This window comes from Lepisosteus oculatus, chromosome 22, assembly GCF_040954835.1.
Source record: "Lepisosteus oculatus isolate fLepOcu1 chromosome 22, fLepOcu1.hap2, whole genome shotgun sequence".
In the NCBI taxonomy this organism is placed as follows: Eukaryota; Metazoa; Chordata; class Actinopteri; order Semionotiformes; family Lepisosteidae; genus Lepisosteus; species Lepisosteus oculatus.
The window spans coordinates 14,260,898-14,277,585 of record NC_090717.1 but is presented as its reverse complement, the minus strand read 5'-3'; the positions used below and the strand labels follow the sequence as shown (position 1 = coordinate 14,277,585).

General features: G+C 44.5%; 1 protein-coding gene across 1 annotated transcript; it reads right to left on the bottom strand.

Annotated features, from left to right (window-relative positions):
- Window positions 1-4,624: 4,624 nt before the first annotated feature.
- LOC102686090 (neurofilament heavy) lies at window positions 4,625-14,929 on the bottom strand. Its single transcript, XM_069182167.1, has 4 exons — window positions 14,059-14,929; window positions 8,412-8,611; window positions 7,642-7,766; window positions 4,625-7,148 (listed from the first exon to the last, which is right to left on the bottom strand). Exons 1-4 carry the CDS (start codon window positions 14,864-14,866, stop codon window positions 5,225-5,227), a joined length of 3,057 nt encoding a protein of 1,018 aa, XP_069038268.1. The 5' UTR covers window positions 14,867-14,929; the 3' UTR covers window positions 4,625-5,224.
- Window positions 14,930-16,688: the final 1,759 nt, after the last annotated feature.

The window sequence follows — 16,688 nt, the reverse complement described above, 5'->3', positions numbered from 1 at the left end:
CCAGCTCCTTTAGGAGCTGTCTTTTAAATCCTCCTAGTACGAGTTGTATATCCTGGTATCCTGTTTGATAAGTTAACCCAGAAAAGTCCAGTTTTGTGAGCCTTTCCTCCACCCTCTAAAGGTTTCTAATTTCAGTTCTGTTTCTTCTTTGGAAGCAACCCCCCTTTGAACACTTTAAACACCCTTCAAATGAATTGCAAATACGTCTTGTGCAATGTTTCCTTTTCTGAGCATTTTTTAACCCCATTCCCACATACAGTATGCAGCAGGAAGCTAAGCTGTGATTCTGTTGTACATTATCAGTCTTCATCTGTTCCAAGACAGATGTGCCATAATAAGAGCGATGGAGAGTTCTCTCCAGTTAAGCCTGTCTCTCTAGAGGACTGCAGCCTCCCTGCTTGTCTCTGTCTCCCCCCTTCCTGTCCTCTCAGCACCACCGAGAGCAACAAAGCAGTTATAAATAGACCTACTGGGTCTGCAGTGCACCAGTGCTGATTAGCATTCTGACGTACTTCAGCTCCGCTGCTCGCTGAGTCATTGAAAAGAAGCCCTCTGCAAAATTGGAAGCATGCAATCCTCTCCTTTCTCCTGGGGCTCACCGACTGACAGAGCCCCAAAGATACCCACGCATGCAGTGGCACATGTGCAGCACAAGTGCTTCACGGCATTGGGGATATCCTTTATCCTAATAGTTATGTTACTTTGATCCCTAATGGTTCTTTACTCCTGAAAGTGGAGTCGGCCAATCCACAGTCATCAACTCCATGTGACTATTGCTTGAAATTCGCTGCCTGTCTCGGCTATCTCCCTGAGACCTTTGTATTTACTCTGAATTCCTGAGAACTAATCTGAGAACTAAGTGCACACAGACTGTCCATTCAACTAATTGTGTGGTTTGTCAAAGTCATTTTGTGACTTAAGTTTGATTAAAATTCATCTCCATCGAAGAAACTCATCTTTACAAGGGGGTAAATACTTTGGCGACGTGGTACAGTGGCACAGCGATTAGCATTGCTGCCTTGTACTGGCACCCTGGGTTCAGTTCCAGGGCTGCTGTCTGGGTGGAGTTTGTATGTTCCTCCAGGTGCTCCAGTTTCCTCCCACAGTTCAGATATTCTGGTAGGTTAATCCGCCTCTCTGAGAACTGGCCCTGGTGTGAGTGTGTGTCTTGTGTGGCTGTCTGCCCCGCGATGGACTGGCAGCACCCTGCCTTGTGCCCGTTGTGTACCGAGATTGATTTGGATAAAGTGGCTGGAAAATGGAGGGGTGGAATAGTTTCACAAGGCACTGTATGTGTATACCACCCAAAAATGAAACACAGGTCACCACTGATAGAAATGCATAGTCCTGAGAAACTTCCACATATTTCCAGGCCTGCACACACCACAAAACAGCCATTCTTCACTCTTCTCCTTTTTTAGGTATTCGAATGTCCTTCTCTAATATCCAGAGGAGTACAGTTTGGCTGAATGATGAATTTTCTTTTTTTTTTCTTATTTTTTAATTTGCTTCTCCTTGGCTTTAATGAGATTGATTGCCTCCAGAACAGTAGCTACTTGTTCTTTCCTAGTGCAATGCCTCAAGATCTGCATCATTCTGAAAACTATGCTCACATATGCAAAGCTACAGTGCATTAAAACAGTACAGAACAAACTTCTCCTGAAATGTTACTAATAGATGGTGAGGTTTTCTGGCCAAGGGCAAATTCAGATGGTTATTTGCAGGCTGAAGGATGACATACAGTACATGGCAGAAGACCAAAATTGGATTTTAGGACGAGAGGGGTGCCTGTTAGCACTGTGTGTTTTGGCGCCGTCTACGAAAGTGAATGTCAACGCAGACATTGATGGGAGTCTAATTTTAAAGCTGTCTTTCATGTGGTATTATCACCTACTGGCACAGATTTGAGGCCACTGAAATATTAATAAACCTCTCAGCTTCACTTTCTAAGTATCACTTGGCCTTCAAACATCTTATTGTCATCATTGTCGGATCCCTGGCAAAGTGATATAAAAAGTGAGCTTTGTTTCAGTAAGCAGATGGATTCCAAGTATCAAAGCCATTGAAACCAGAGTGGATGAGTCCAACCAGGTTTAGATGTTAATAAATCAACCGAAAACCAGAAGCATTGAGTTGGAAAAGGCCTGTAAGAACATGCTGGAGTAAACTGTACTGACATTGAAGGTTTTGTGGAGTTGAACATGCTGGAGTAAACTGTACTGATATTGAAGGTTTTGTGGAGTTGTTTCTAGGTATGCGTATTGGAAAGCAAGGCAGAGCTGCACTTGACTCGCAGGTGAAGAGATCGCCCCAGATAGGACTCAAGTCATATTGCACAGTCAGACCACTCAAGCCAAACCTGGTTGTTGTAACTCTCTAGAAGAAACTGTGTTCAGTCCCCTTCTTTCTTCCGAAACAGAGTAACAAAACCCTTTTCCCTCTCTCTGAAACAGCAGCTTTTTTTAACCTGCCTCATTAATCCTCCACAGGGCCTGATACAGAGAGTCTAATTCATCACGGGTCTCTATAAAGCCTCATCAATATGCATAAGGACCGGAGCCCAGGCTAAACTTGTATTCCCACAGACAGAAGAGCATTCATGATGAATGAAAACTGGGATGAACCAGTAAAATAAGATCACCGGCGTTATAAATATTGATATCTCCTATGACCCTTCTCTCGAAGGTATAAAGATTAATGTTTTGATACATTTCTTCTTTACAGCAGGCAGATGTTAAAGGCATAGGTCTGTTGGCACTGATTACAATTAGGCCCACTCTGGCTCACTTAAATTAATGTAAGTGGTCCAGTTAGTGATCATTTAAGTACTTGGAAAGACTTTCTTGCCTCACAAGGTGAATATAACTTTCATACAAGCTGTATTCATTCAATGTAAAAATTGCATAGTGGAGGAATCCATTTGGTCTCTCTTGCACACCTAGCTGTTTAAAGTCATTTTCTTTATTATTGGTATTATTAAAATCATCAATGCCTCTTCATTAAACCCACAAGATCAAATACTGGGCCTGTGTGAATGAACCACGTTTTTGAACTGAGACACTCCACTGCACAGCACATTACTTAGATGAGTTTGTACAGTGTCATATGGAAATGAGGTAATTAGAGGCAATTCTTCAGTTCTTTTCTTTGTCAGTCCCTTTATTTGTCTTCATTTGAATTAATGATTAAGTATGCAGGGTGTTTCTTAAACAGCCCTGATTAATTCTGGTGTGGCCTACACTGATTTGTACAGTCCCAGACTGGGATCATCTATGAATTTAAAGTAATAGATGGTATTAAGATAGGTCAAGATTAAGTAGTAGAGCCTGTGAATCCTAATATGCATGCAGACATAAGGAAGCATTGCTTTGTACACAGAATTAGAAGGTTTCTCAGCAGGAATGTTTCGTCACAGTGTGTCTCCTGCAGTGTCCAATTCAATGCTGCCCACCTATGTGGATACCTTCACCTCTGAGCTACTGTTCATAGTGTTTAGCTTATTGTTTAAAATCTGATCACCTAATTAATGGAACTATCCAATTTAAAATGTTTCTAGAGGTCAGAGTACCGATGCCTAAGCAGTTCTGCTTTCCAGCACTGGAGACTTGCCAATGAGCTTTTCTTGTTAATTATTATACTTTTTGGAGTTATGACATTTTGTTCAGTGGCTTTGAACCATGATTGTGTGATTGCTGTTGTAATAGATGGAAATGCAGATTAAAATTCACTTCTTTAACCAGTCTAAACTGCTATATTGAGAGCTTTTAAGACATCTTAACTCTTTTTGTTATTTTTATACAGTTTGTAAAGCTTGAGTCTGGCTCTCTTTTCCATTGATAGGGCTGGAATTTCTGATAAGATATATACTGATCCTATTTAATGCTATTTTAAAGGTTCAGGTTCAATTTGAATTGGACAAATTAAATATAATGAAATTCAATTAGAATGGCACAAAACTAACAGTGTAGCCGAGATAACAGAAGTAGAAGAAAACTAAATTTATTTCACGTCTCCCTGTGAGTTTTTGGGTTCATTTTAAAATCCATCTTGCAATTTATGAGTTTTAAATCTGTTTTTCTCTGAGCTCTAAATAATCTGTTTTAATCATCTTTTTGTGCTGGGGCCCTGGGTTCGATTCTAGACCTGGGGTTCTGTCTGCTTGGCATGTATGCTCTCCTCATGTTTGCATGGGTTGGGTTTCCTCTGGGTGCTCCAGTTTCCTCCCACAGTCCAGAGACATGCTGGTGGGTTAATCGGCTTCTGTGAAAACTGGCCCTGCTGCGAGTGTGTGTGTCTGTGTCAAATCCTGCTTTGTGCTCGTTGCTTGCCGGGTTAGTCTCTGGGATAGACACTGGATTGGACGGAGCTGTTAGAAAATGTATGGTTATCAAGTTCCCTTGCTCAAGATGGAAAATGTTCAGATGTTTAAGACTCCTGCACTAACCTCTCTCTATCTGGAAACTGATATTTATATGAGCTGACTAACTCAAAAGGTCTATACAGTCCAGTTATGGACTCAATTTTCTTTTTATAAAAGAAAACGAGAGGAAACCAGACTCACAAACTGGATTTGGGAAAACCTGCATTCAATACCAAAGGAATGCAAGACAACATACACGCAGGACATTTTTTTCCATTCTTTATTTAGCTCAGCTTGCTTATTGAGTCATATACAGTATTGCATAATCTCAGCAGTGCTCACTCAACAATCATTTGGGGTTACAGTACAGTAAGTGCATTTGTTTTCTTGAAAACCAAGAAGAAAGTTGTGTAAGGTGCATGACAAGCAGGTACTTTAAATTCTCTTCTTTTGTATTTTTTGTAAATATATTCATATATATTCCTGTGAGTCTAAGTCTTTTTTATTTAATTCAGAACTACCCTCAAAGGCTTTGTCCAGATAAAAGTTCTGTCTATATATCTCCAGTCAGTTGGACATTTATTAAATGCACTTAATTGTTAGGGCAGTTGTCACATTCAGGTGTAATAAAAGAATTCCGCATTCACTACAATCATATATAGAAGCTATCATAACACGTTTGGCCATCACAGGTGTTAATACCTAAAGACACTATTGCTTGTTTACTTACTTTGCCACCCAGTTTTCAAAAGGCTACTTGTGTCTGTTGTGTTCCTCCCATCCCTCCCACCACCCCTTGTTTCCCAGAGGTCTTTGGCGTTTGTTTCCCCTGCCCCTAAGCTGTTGCTTCCTTGTCTGTTTTATTTACTTCTTGTCTTTTTCCTCGGTAGTCTTGGTCTCCTTTGTGTCGGTGCTGGAAGACTTCTCAGCTTTCTGGGTCTTGGAGTCTGCGGCCTCCTTCTTTGCTGGCTTAGTGGCTTCAACATCTTTCTTTTCCTCCTTCTTGGGCTCCGGCTTCGTCTCCTCCTTCTTGGGCTCTGGCTTCGTCTGCTCCTCCTTGGGCTCCGGTTTCTTCTCTTCCTTCTTGGGCTCCGGCTTCGTCTCCTCCTTCTTGGGCTCCGGCTTCGTCTCCTCCTTCTTGGGCTCCGGTTTCTTCTCTTCCTTCTTGGGCTCCGGTTTCGTCTCCTCCTTCTTGGGCTCCGGTTTCTTCTCTTCCTTCTTGGGCTCCGGCTTCGTCTCCTCCTTCTTGGGCTCCGGTTTCTTCTGAGGAGCTTCCTCTTTCTTAGCTGGCTTTTCCTCATCTTTGGGCTTCTCTTCCTCCTTGGCTTTAGCCGGCGCTTTGTCTTCGGTCCTGGTCTCCTTGGGAGCTGGTGTATCTTCCTTCTTGGCAGGAGCAAGGGCTTCTTTGGGCTCAGCCTTAGGAGAGGCCTTCTCTTTCTCCTCAGCCTGGGCTTTGGGTTTCTCCTTAGCCTCCTCAGGCTTCACCTCAGTGGGCTTGGTAGGGGTCTTGGGTTCCTGCGCTTTCTTGGGAGGCTCTTCTGGCTTGCTCTCCTTCTTACCTTCCTCAGGAGCAGGTGCCTTTTCTTCTTCTTTCTTTACTGCCTCCTTGTCCTTTGGCTTTTCTTCTTTCTTGCTGTCAGGTTTCTCCTCTGCCTTGCTTTCAGCTTCCTTCTTCTTGTCATCTTTGGGAGGCTGGGGTCCTTCTTCCTTGGGCTTCTCTTCCTGGGGGGTCTTTGCCTTCTCCTCTTCAGGAGCCTTTGGAGCAGCAGGTTTTGGCTTCTCCTCAGCTGGGGACTTGGCTTTCTCCTGGACAGGTGATTGAGGACGAGGAGATTTAGATTTCTCCTCTGCAGGAGATGTGACTTGTTCCTCAGTGGATGGTTTCCCCTCAGCTGGTGTCTCAGCTGGAGATTTGAGCTCTGGTGATTTGGCTTTATCCTCAGTGGGAGATTTTGGCTGTGGTGACTTTACTGCTGCAGACTTGGATTCCAGAGATTTCTTGGATTCATCTACAGGGGGTTTTGGTGCAAGTGACTTAACAGCAGGGGTCTTGGCCTTGTCATCTGCCGGTGATTTTGGCTCTGGTGATTTTACAGCAGGTGATTTGGGTTCAGGAGATTTCTCAACAGGTGATTTGGGCTCGGGAGATTTCCCGGCAGGTGATTTCGGTTCAGGAGATTTCTCAACAGGTGATTTGGGTTCGGGAGATTTCTCGGCAGGTGATTTGGGTTCAGGAGATTTCTCGACAGGTGATTTGGGTTCGGGAGATTTCTCGGCAGGTGATTTGGGTTCGGGAGATTTCTCGGCAGGTGATTTCAGTTCAGGAGATTTCTCGACAGGTGATTTGGGTTCGGGAGATTTTTCGGCAGGTGATTTCGGTTCAGGAGATTTCTCCGCAGGTGATTTGGGCTCTGGTGATTCAGCTTTTTCTCCAGCAGGTGACTTAGAGTCCTCCTCTTCTTCTCCTCCAGCAGATTTGACATCCTCTTCTTTTTCTTCTGCTGCTTCTCCTTCTGCCTCCTCTCCTTCTTCCTCAGCCTCTTCCTCTGCTTTTCCCTCCTCCTCCGCTCCCTCTTTCTCTCCCTCTTCCCCATCTTCTGTCACCTCCTCTGTCACCTGGGTCTCATCTGTCTGCTCCTCCACAATGACTGTGTCCGATTTCTCTGCCACTTTGGTTTTGTCCTCTTTCTTGACCTTGACGTGAGTGGAGATCTTAGTGGTCGTATCGATGTATGAGTAAGGGCCCAGGCCAGAGGTGAATCTGGTCTCCTCTCCTTCCAGCAGTTTTCTACAGGGAGATACAAGACAATAAAAGTTTGGAATATGTTTATTGGTTTGCTGCATTGCTGTAGGTATTTTTATTGCTACCACTTCAACCTCAGGGAAGAGCAAAGCACCTTAGGCACCCTCTGTACACATCTGTCTCTCCCTGGCATTAAACTAGATTGCAAATAGTGACAAAATCTGATGGTTGGAGTTTTAACTCTGCAGGTTATTAAATTTAAAAGATTAACATCTCTGTAAAGTAATGTTCTGTAATTATTATCTAAATCTCATCAGGGCAGTGAATCGTTCTGTAGCTTTGTTCTGCTGCAGTGGTTCTAGTATTAATATTATTGCTTTGCTGTTGTATTGCTCTGATGATCCAACAAAAGACATTTTGTTGGAGTAACATCATTTTGCTTTGCTATATGATTGCACTGAATCGGTTCCAATATCCAAAATCAACAAAACATCAAAGAACACCTCCAGAAAGATAGGGAAAAGGCTTTTCTGCACACCTGTACGCAGCAATCTCAATGTCCAGGGCCATCTTGACATTGAGCAAGTCTTGGTAGTCCCTCAGCTGAGTGGCCATCTCCCACTTAGTGCTTTTCAACTCATTGTCCAGCTGATGGATGGTCTCCTGCAAACACAGAACACCTCTGTGAAGGATTCTCACTGGCTTCATATCCATGCATTGAAACTACCATATTGTTCTGCCTTTTTCCAGCTGACAGCTATAGTCAGTGAGCACTATAATGCATGATTCTCTACTAGAGTTCTACTATGCCAAGAGTTTCAGTGAGTTAAGTTAAGTCTGCTGACATGCCATGAGCCAGCAAAGATGAGAACACAGATGACTTAAGTTGTCATGGGAGTCTGGAACAAGCTACCCAGCCATGATGTGGAACTTGATAACATCTCTTGTTTAAGAAAAACGATGGAGCACTTAGTGATTAAAAGGCAGATAAACTTTCTTATGCTCCTGAGAGTCCACAGTGGGCACTGTCCCCTACCTGGATGCAGTACATCCTGTGTCTGGTGGGACAAGCTTTTTAGACTCCCAGTCGTGGCAAAAAAATGGCACCTGCTCTATAAGGGTATCAGGATGTGAAAACGTACCTGGTACCTGCTGGTACCTGGAAAGATCTTGCTTCGTTAAAGCTCAGTTTTTATTTTAGCAGTGCCATATGAGTAAAAGAGGTGGCCTGGGAAATGGCCTCTGCAGTCATCAGCACGGAATCTGTGGGGCTAAACGAAGGCAACGGACAGAGAGACGGTGACCTGCCTGCAGGGACACAACGTCACTGTGATGGCGGTCTTCGATGTCACAGCGCTGCCTCTCCAGAGACTCCTTGGTGCCCTTCAGGGTCTCCAGCTCTGTGGTACGAGACTGTAGCTGGCGGCGGTACTCGGCGATCTCATCCTGGGCGCTGCGGATGGCGTCGTTGTTGAAGCGCGCAGCCTCCGACAGCTTTTCCATTCGCACTGCCAAGCAACAGCCAACACAGTGTGGTCACCACCTCCGTGCAGAGTGAGAACCCACCAGGAGGAAGATTACTAGGGAGGTGTGCATGAAACTGCCTGCAACTGCAATGTTTTCTCTGCACGATGTTGCACAGAATAATGAGATGTCTGAGCCTCGCCTTTAACGAGTGTTCATGACCCTGGGCTCTACACACTCCGCTCTGTGTATCGTTCAGTTTTTAAACTGGCGTGTGTTTTAGGCTTGGGAATGCACACAAAGGCATCCAGTTGATCTTGGACGAGCATGTGGCAAGTGACACTTCAAAATAAAATTAAACAGTATTTGAAATGTGTCCTTTAGCAAGTGTGTTTGCTGAAGAAACAGTGCCATTCATGAAAACTGATGTGCTCATCCAAGGTCAGCTGAACAGGTTTGTGTGGATCACAAAAGACAATACACAACAGTCGATGAATCACACATTTGTTCTTAATTGTGCCAAAACAGCACTGCGAGGTAATCCAATGCAGGATGAATCTCTTGATTACTTTCCTACTTGCTCTACAGAGAGGTCTGAGGTTGTTTTTCCTCTACTTCTTCAAGGGAGGAATTCTCTACTGCAGTTTCTTCCCCTGCCCCTTGGAGCCTCATTCTCTCTTTATCTTTAACATCCACAGTTTTAGTTCAGTTAGGAAAGGCAGCTCCAAGACTGGACATGTTCCCCCTTTTTGCCTGTGTTAGAGGAGGAGCTACAGGACTTTCATTCCAAACACTCCAGTAAAACTCCGCTTCTCCAAACAAATACGGATTCACATCTACATATGTTGTCAGCATGGAAGTCCTTTTTTTTGTTTTTCACACTACATTGACTGACTCTTCTACCACAGAATGAATTTAGATTGTCTCTTGGTTAGACTCTGTCTGGCTGAACTCCTGTTTCAATCTTAAATGCTCCGAATATGACAACAGCCAACTGCTGTTGGAGAAAGACGCTCCTTTACAGACTTCAGACTGTTGTAAGAAGCCTCATCTTTTGTTCACTGTTCTGGTGAACCAGCTGCTGTAATGCCGTCACCGAATGGGTCAGACATTAAACTGTGTTGCTAAGATCCAAGTGTCCTTGGCCCTGCTGTGATTGGTAAATGGCTGCTCCAAGAGAACAGCCGTTTCAAGACCTCTGTGGAGTGGGTTAGGATTAACTGAGAAAGGTAGTATGGATGCTGCAGACTGCATGGCTGCTTCTGTCATTTTCATTTAACAGCAGCCTCTGGCCAAACGTTCTTCTGTAGTCTATTAATAAGTATTTGAAACTGTCTCCCACCATCTTCGGTCTCTAAAGTAATGAGCCAGTCAGGACCATCAGTCATTTTGTACAGATTTCTCTATTGCTAGGCAGGACGTTAAGGGCTCTTCTGAACTGTGCACTCTCCAAAGAGTACATGCTTTCTGGATAGGGATTAGTTAGGAGGTGAGAGGTGCTGTTGTCAATAACACCCACTAATGTCTTTGGACTGGACGTGATTTAATGATGAAGAGCATTTTCAAGGACACAGCATGCACACTCAGATCTGTTATCAGTTAGGGTGTGGTAGTGAATACAAAGACACAGTGGTTCTCAAATACTTCACAATGCTTCACAATTACACTATGGAAGGATGTGTGCACAACAATCTCTTGACTAGCAATGATTGTTAATTCAGTCCAATCATTTCAGGGATAGGACATATGCTTCCAAGGCATGGCAATTTTAGCCACTTACTTTTATGAATTACCAGCTTGTTGGTAATTCATAGTGGTTACATATAGAGATGTAGATTCAACATGCCTGCATTTCTGCTGCATCCATACAGTTTGAACAATATTCCAGAAACCTGAAATGGCTCAAACTGCTCTGCAATGGGAACCTTATTTTCTGCCCTGACCAAGGACAGGACCCTCACAGCTGACAGCCCTGTTGTTTGACTGATGGGGAATGGAGCACACGGATTGGCGCGAGACACAGCCTGTCTGTCCGTGTCTCTGTTCTGTCGTGCTTCCCGTCTGCCAGATCGTCCTTGGAGCAGCCTATGTGATCTTGGCAGCGCAGAGGTCCGTGTTGTCATTGACACTGTGGATTAAACCCCATGCTCCACACAGCTCCCATGCTCCACCAACAGTCTCACAGGCAGGTCCACACAGAGCACTCAACACCTGCACACTGCTCTCCCACAGGCATGTGCAAAACACAGAGAGAAAATAACACAGACCATGCACTGCTGACTGGTCACTTACAGTAACTCCACTAACACGCAGAGAAAACCTGCAGCCACTTCATTGCTGTGCTGTGGGTTTGTGTACTGTATGTGCCTGGGGGGTGGGACTGTGAAATACTGAAGATAACAGAAAATAAAATCAAGTGTTGTCCTGTTCTGACACTAGAGAACATTTTATATATCTATTCATAGATCTGGTTCAATGGTTTTGAGCATGAAAACTTTATGCCTGCATGGTTTCCCCCATTAATTTTAGAATCCATTAATACCTCTCTGCAAAGGATGATGCTTAAATAAGGAACAAAGGAAAATAGAATAGTATGACTTCACAGTTTAAGCATATCATCCAAGGAGGGAGTTTAATTAAGTGACTGAAACAGAAATGACCTCTAATCCTTGTTCTGCTTTTAATATTGTATGTTATTGTTGTTGAGTATGCCATAACCTCCACTAATATTTTCACTCACAGTGAAATACATTGGAAATTTTAAAAGGTGAAGGCTTGCACCTCTCTGGACAGCACCACACACACGTTTATATCCGATAACAGGCAAACACGCACTACACTGGACAGAACATGCAAGGACACACCCACTAATCTCTCACCCAGCCGCTGCTTGTGGAGCAGATGGCGCGAAGGGCTCCCCCTAGTGTTAAGTACAGGGATAAAAATGAATAGTTCAATTTGTTAAAGATCTGTGGCTGGATTTTTAACTTCGGAAAACGGACTGTATTGTACTTTTCGAAGAGGGAACAATCAGCGGTGGTCTAGAACACGTCTTCTTATCAGTATTGATTTTAACAGAACCGGCAAGGCGGTCACGAATGACTAACAGGGCTATCCTACGTGCCCCTACAGAACCTTTTTTTTTGGCTAACGCCGGGTCGACTGGCTTTTTGTCTCAAATACTAGATAACTTTAGCGCAGATCACAACAAAATAACTGAGACTTAAAGGGCATTCTAACTTCTTAAGCCTGTCACGGCCAAAACACTGCAAATCGCACCCCTATTTCTTTGGGTTGACCTAATGTCTTAATTGCCGAATTCCAGAGGAAGTTTAAGATCAGCCTGCGATTGAAAGCGACAGGAGCTGCGACAGGATGCCTGCGGAAAACCCGCAATGATCCACTGAAAACGACACAAGGCCGCTTTAGAGTAAAAGGGAGAAGTTCAAGCTCTAACCGGTGATATTTTGCTAAAGTGTTTTTTTTTTTACCAAATGGTCAGTCTGAACACAGGGAAGGCAAAAACCCAAATGCTTTTATATTGCAGAAATTATAAGAAAGGTCCTCTCGTCTTTATTAAACTGTATAAATAACGTTGAAGTGCACGAATGACTGTAATATAATCACAGCCTGGATCATTGAGCTCAGCTGCCTGCGGGATGTGTTGCGGGTTCCGCGCAGGTTGCTGACTCACTGCACTGCGCTTGGCACGGTACAGCCGCACATCTCTAACCTGATTCGCCTGAAGGGCTCGTTGTTGTGTGTTTTAATTCTATTGCTTCAGTGTTGCAGTTCATGACGCCACGACTGTAGGAGCTTGTAAGGCTAAAGCTGTCCAGCATCGCCGTTTGTTTGTCCCGTTTGTCTTTAAAGTCTGCTTTGACGTGCAGCTCTCTTAACTAATAAAAAAAAACAATGTAACTACAAGAGCCTTTCTCTATTAACTAATAAAAAACAATGTAACTACAAGAGCCTTTCTCTATTAACTAATAAAAAACAATGTAACTACAAGAGCCTTTCTCTATTAACTAATAAAAAACAATGTAACTACAAGAGCCTTTCTCTATTAACTAATAAAAAACAATGTAACTACAAGAGCCTTGCGCCTGGGACGGAATTGTTAACACTTATCTTGTCAGAAACGCTTTTCCACTCGTGACAAAAAAATATTCCCCTGACAAAAAAAAAAACATATTGAAAAAGCTGCATAAAAAGGCGACATACAGCTGGCAGTTTCGGGTAGAGTCGGTCATGTTAAGCAGAGCCCTGCCGGGATGGTGGGGCAGATCTCCGGCGCTGTATTGCTCTATTGCGGCAGACTGCCTGCGCGCCGTGTCAGCACTGCGGTGATCCGGGGGCTCGGCGCCCGTTTGAACTCTGAACCGCAGCGCCGCGCCTGCAACCCGCACCAGCAGTCTCTCAGAAACACCCGTCCGACAGGGGAACAGCCTTCCGTGAGCAAGGCCTTTCAAAGTGCCGCCGGAGTTCCAGCCAGAATAAAGAGAACAAGGACGGAGACTGATTCTGTGATACGGAGATGCAAAGTGACTCCAGTGAGCCTGAACCAGTTTAATGTATCATTAAGATGGCACCACTCACTTTTTAACGAGGATCGAATAATTCATGCTTTTCCCTCAGTATTTATTTTACATACAGACACGTTCCAATGCGGATTTCTCACCAGCTGGGAGAATGACCTTAAAATAAACGAGCTATACGAATTCCTCATTAATTGTTCTAAGTTATTTAAACGACAATATCATTTTCGTTTTACGAATTGATTTAAAGTACTGCATTTAATTAGGATACATTCTTAAGCATGCTACGTGGTGGTTTTCACAAGCATCTGACGGCCTTGTGAAGTGAAGCGTTCGATGACAAAATTGCTAAGTATTCAAAGATGAGTGCCCAATCGATAGAAATGAGCAAAACCTTTAAATAAGCGTGTCCTAAGGACTGCAATAAAAGAACATGCAGTCCACATGTTATGAGCACTACAATAGTTTAAGAGGAAAATGCCACATCATTAACTTTTCTAAATAGTGCTTTAGTGTTAAAATCTATGAGTAAATCACAAATAATCTTTCGGAACCTTTAAAATTAATATTCGAGTAAACCCGTATTTTATTTTCTTTCTAGAAGTTACAAACCATTTTCCTATACCTCCTATCTACGTAGTCGATTCAAATTGCGTCTTCGGCGGGTTTGAAACGTTTTTACTAAAAACTCAAAAAGTCTTGTTATTACTCTCGTACCGACTCCGGCTATTTGTTATTAGAGAGCCAGCGTGGTTTGGCACGGGCATTTAAAGAGCCTACATGAGGCTGCTATCCGGCGGTATTGTCACCAAGCCCTACCTGAAAGGTATTTCCCTTACAGAAACCTTGTTAAAGAACACTTTGGGAGACCGTGCCCGCCTGGCTGACGGGATGCGCTCGGGTGGGCGCTGCGGCGCACTGGCCTGGAGCAGCCGGCGAGGGGGGAATCTTACCTTTGAACCACTCCTCCGCCTGCTGCGCGCTTTTGGAGGTATGTCCGTCCAGCTGGCTGCGGATCTCCCGCAGGGCGCTGGTCACGTCCGCCTTGAGCGCGTCCCTGACCTCCAGCGTCACCTGCGAGCCCTGGATCTGCGACAGGAGGTCCCCCACCTCCTCCTCGTGGTTCTTCTTGAGGAAAGCCGCCTCCTCCTGCAGCGACTGCAGCTTCTTGTCCAGCTCCAGGCGGGCCAGACCGGACTCCTCGATGTATTTGGACATGGCCCGGATAGCTGCCTCTAGCTCATCCCGCGTCCGGGTCTCGTCGTCCAGCCGCTGCTTGAGGTGCTGGATGTCCTCCTCGATGTGCTCCTGCTCTAGCTGCACCTGGGCTTTCTCGCTGCTCAGCTGCACCACCACGCTCCTCAGGTCGGTGATTTCGCGCTCGTACAGCTCCCCGATGGCCGATCTGCCAGCCTGGCTCTGGCGCAGCGCCGCCGCCTCGGCTTCCAGGTTTTTGTTCTGGAGCTCCAGCTGCCGCACTTTGTCGATGTAGCCGGCAAAGCGGTCGTTGAGCAGCTGCAGCATTTCTTTCTCGTTGCGGGACCTCATGTCTCCGTTGAAGGACTCCAGGCTGTCCGCGGAGGAGAGCTGGCTGTAGCCTCCGCGGCGGTAGGAGGAAGCGGAGGATCCCCGGGACCAGGACTGCGAGTGGAAGCCACTGGAGGTCAGGGAGCCGGACGACCTGGAGACATTGCGCTGCGGGTCGCCGAGCACCTTGCGGTAGGCGGTGGTGCCGTACAGGGTATCCAAAGTGTAGCTCATCTTTCCTCTGATGAAATCAGGGGCACTGCGGCAGGCTGAGAAGCGCTGCAGCCCTTTATACTGCGGCGGGGAGGAAAAACCCAATTACTCAGCAAAGAGTGGGACAAATTCAACCTGTCCCTCTTAAAGGAGTATGCTCAGTTTTCATTAACTCGTGCAGGCAGCGTTTGTACATCGGCTGATTCCACCTAGGGCAGGAACCAGGGGACTGCACCGCCCCCCGTTTTGTGTTTAGAACTTGGTAAACCATGAAATACCCCAATTATATTTTTATTTTTACAAGCTAAAAAACAGTGGAAAGATGCAAACCATAGTCCTGGCCTAATAATTCCCTAAAGAACTCAAGTTCTCTATGAAGAGAAGCGTTAAAGTGAAACATAAGCATACAGGGACCTCATCTTTTAACTGTTATACAAGACAGTATATATTTTCACACATTTATCGGGTGGCACAGTGGTTAACATTGCTATCTTGCAGTGCTGAGACCCTGGGTTCAATTCTGGACCTGGGATGCTGTCTGTGTGGAGTTTGTATGTTCTGCTTGTGTTCACATGGGTTTCCTCCCACAGCCCAAAGACATACTGGTAAATTGTCTGTGTGCCATGAGATGTACAATACAAACACCCCACCCAGGGTGTATCCTGCCTTGAGGCCTGTTACCTGCTGGGATAGAGTCTGCCCTGAATTGAATAAAGAGGTTTAGGAAATGGATGGATGATTAACAACTCCATCCATCTCAGAAATCTACTATTACTGCCACTGCTTTCACATCTACTATTATAAACACAAACAACCCAAAGCTGTTGAAAACAGTATGACCTGATTTTATTGATAGAAAAAAGTGCATTATCAAGTTAAAACATATTCAGAATAAAAATATGTGTGGAGGTTCTAAAAAGAGCAGGGAGACCCTATAAACAAGAGGGCCAGAGGATACAGACCCTTCTGATTTTATCTGTGCTTCTGTCATGCTGCTGAAGCTCTCACCTCAGACAGTCTCTGCCTGCCCTCATCAAGTGCCTGTCCACTGCTGCATCATAGTGTGGCATTCATACCTGTCTTCCCCCACTAGTCCAGAGGAGTGGCGCTGGGACACATCCTGTAAAAACAAGAATTACTTTTGCACAAATCAGGTTAACATATGAATAAATATGGGAGTCTGATGAGCATGAGCAAACACACATACTGTACCTGACGACCCTTCCCTGTGACAGAAATGGGATCTTCAAGCTTTCTCTCTTCTTACTCCAGATCTGTGTTTGAACACTGCAAGCAACGATTTCGCTCACACTGTCTGCTTCCCTTAGAGCCCTGCTGTCAACCGAAATGACCCACAAAGCAAACTGTTCTGTCACCCCAGGGCCCACTGAGCCTCAGTGGTGTACAGCCATCATACTGCCTGAAGAGCGTGAAAATATTTACTTTACTTGTATTTGCTTTATTCCCCAGTCCCTTGAGATGGGCTGTGGGTTTAAATGTCAAAATTATTAATTGCTATGAGGAGGTCTATAAATATCCGTTACTGTGCATTTAAATAATTAAGTCTTTGTGTTATATCTCAGGGCATTATTGGAGAAGCAGTTATGTTTTATTGACCTGAAAAACTGTAGGGATTCTGATCATTGTATTGTATTAATACTTTACAGACGTATGTAGTGAATCACAGCTATTGTTATTGTAATCTAGAATAATTGATCATCATAAATAGGTAGTTATATGTGTGATTCATTTACATTTCTGTGGCTCACAACTATTTAGACAATCTACTGTAAAAACATGCAGCACTAATTGGGGATGGGGTGGGGAGTGTTTTTTTACGTTT

Excerpts from the sequence above, each read along its gene's own strand:
- LOC102686090 (XM_069182167.1), bottom strand. The coding sequence starts at position 14,866 with ATGAGCTACACTTTGGATACCCTGTACGGCACCACCGCCTACCGCAAG. Across the intron at positions 8,612-14,058 it reads GGCGGAGGAGTGGTTCAAAG|TGCGAATGGAAAAGCTGTCG; the intron begins GTAAGATTCCCC and ends GTTGCTTGGCAG. Across the intron at positions 7,149-7,641 it reads ATTGAGATTGCTGCGTACAG|AAAACTGCTGGAAGGAGAGG; the intron begins GTGTGCAGAAAA and ends ATCTCCCTGTAG.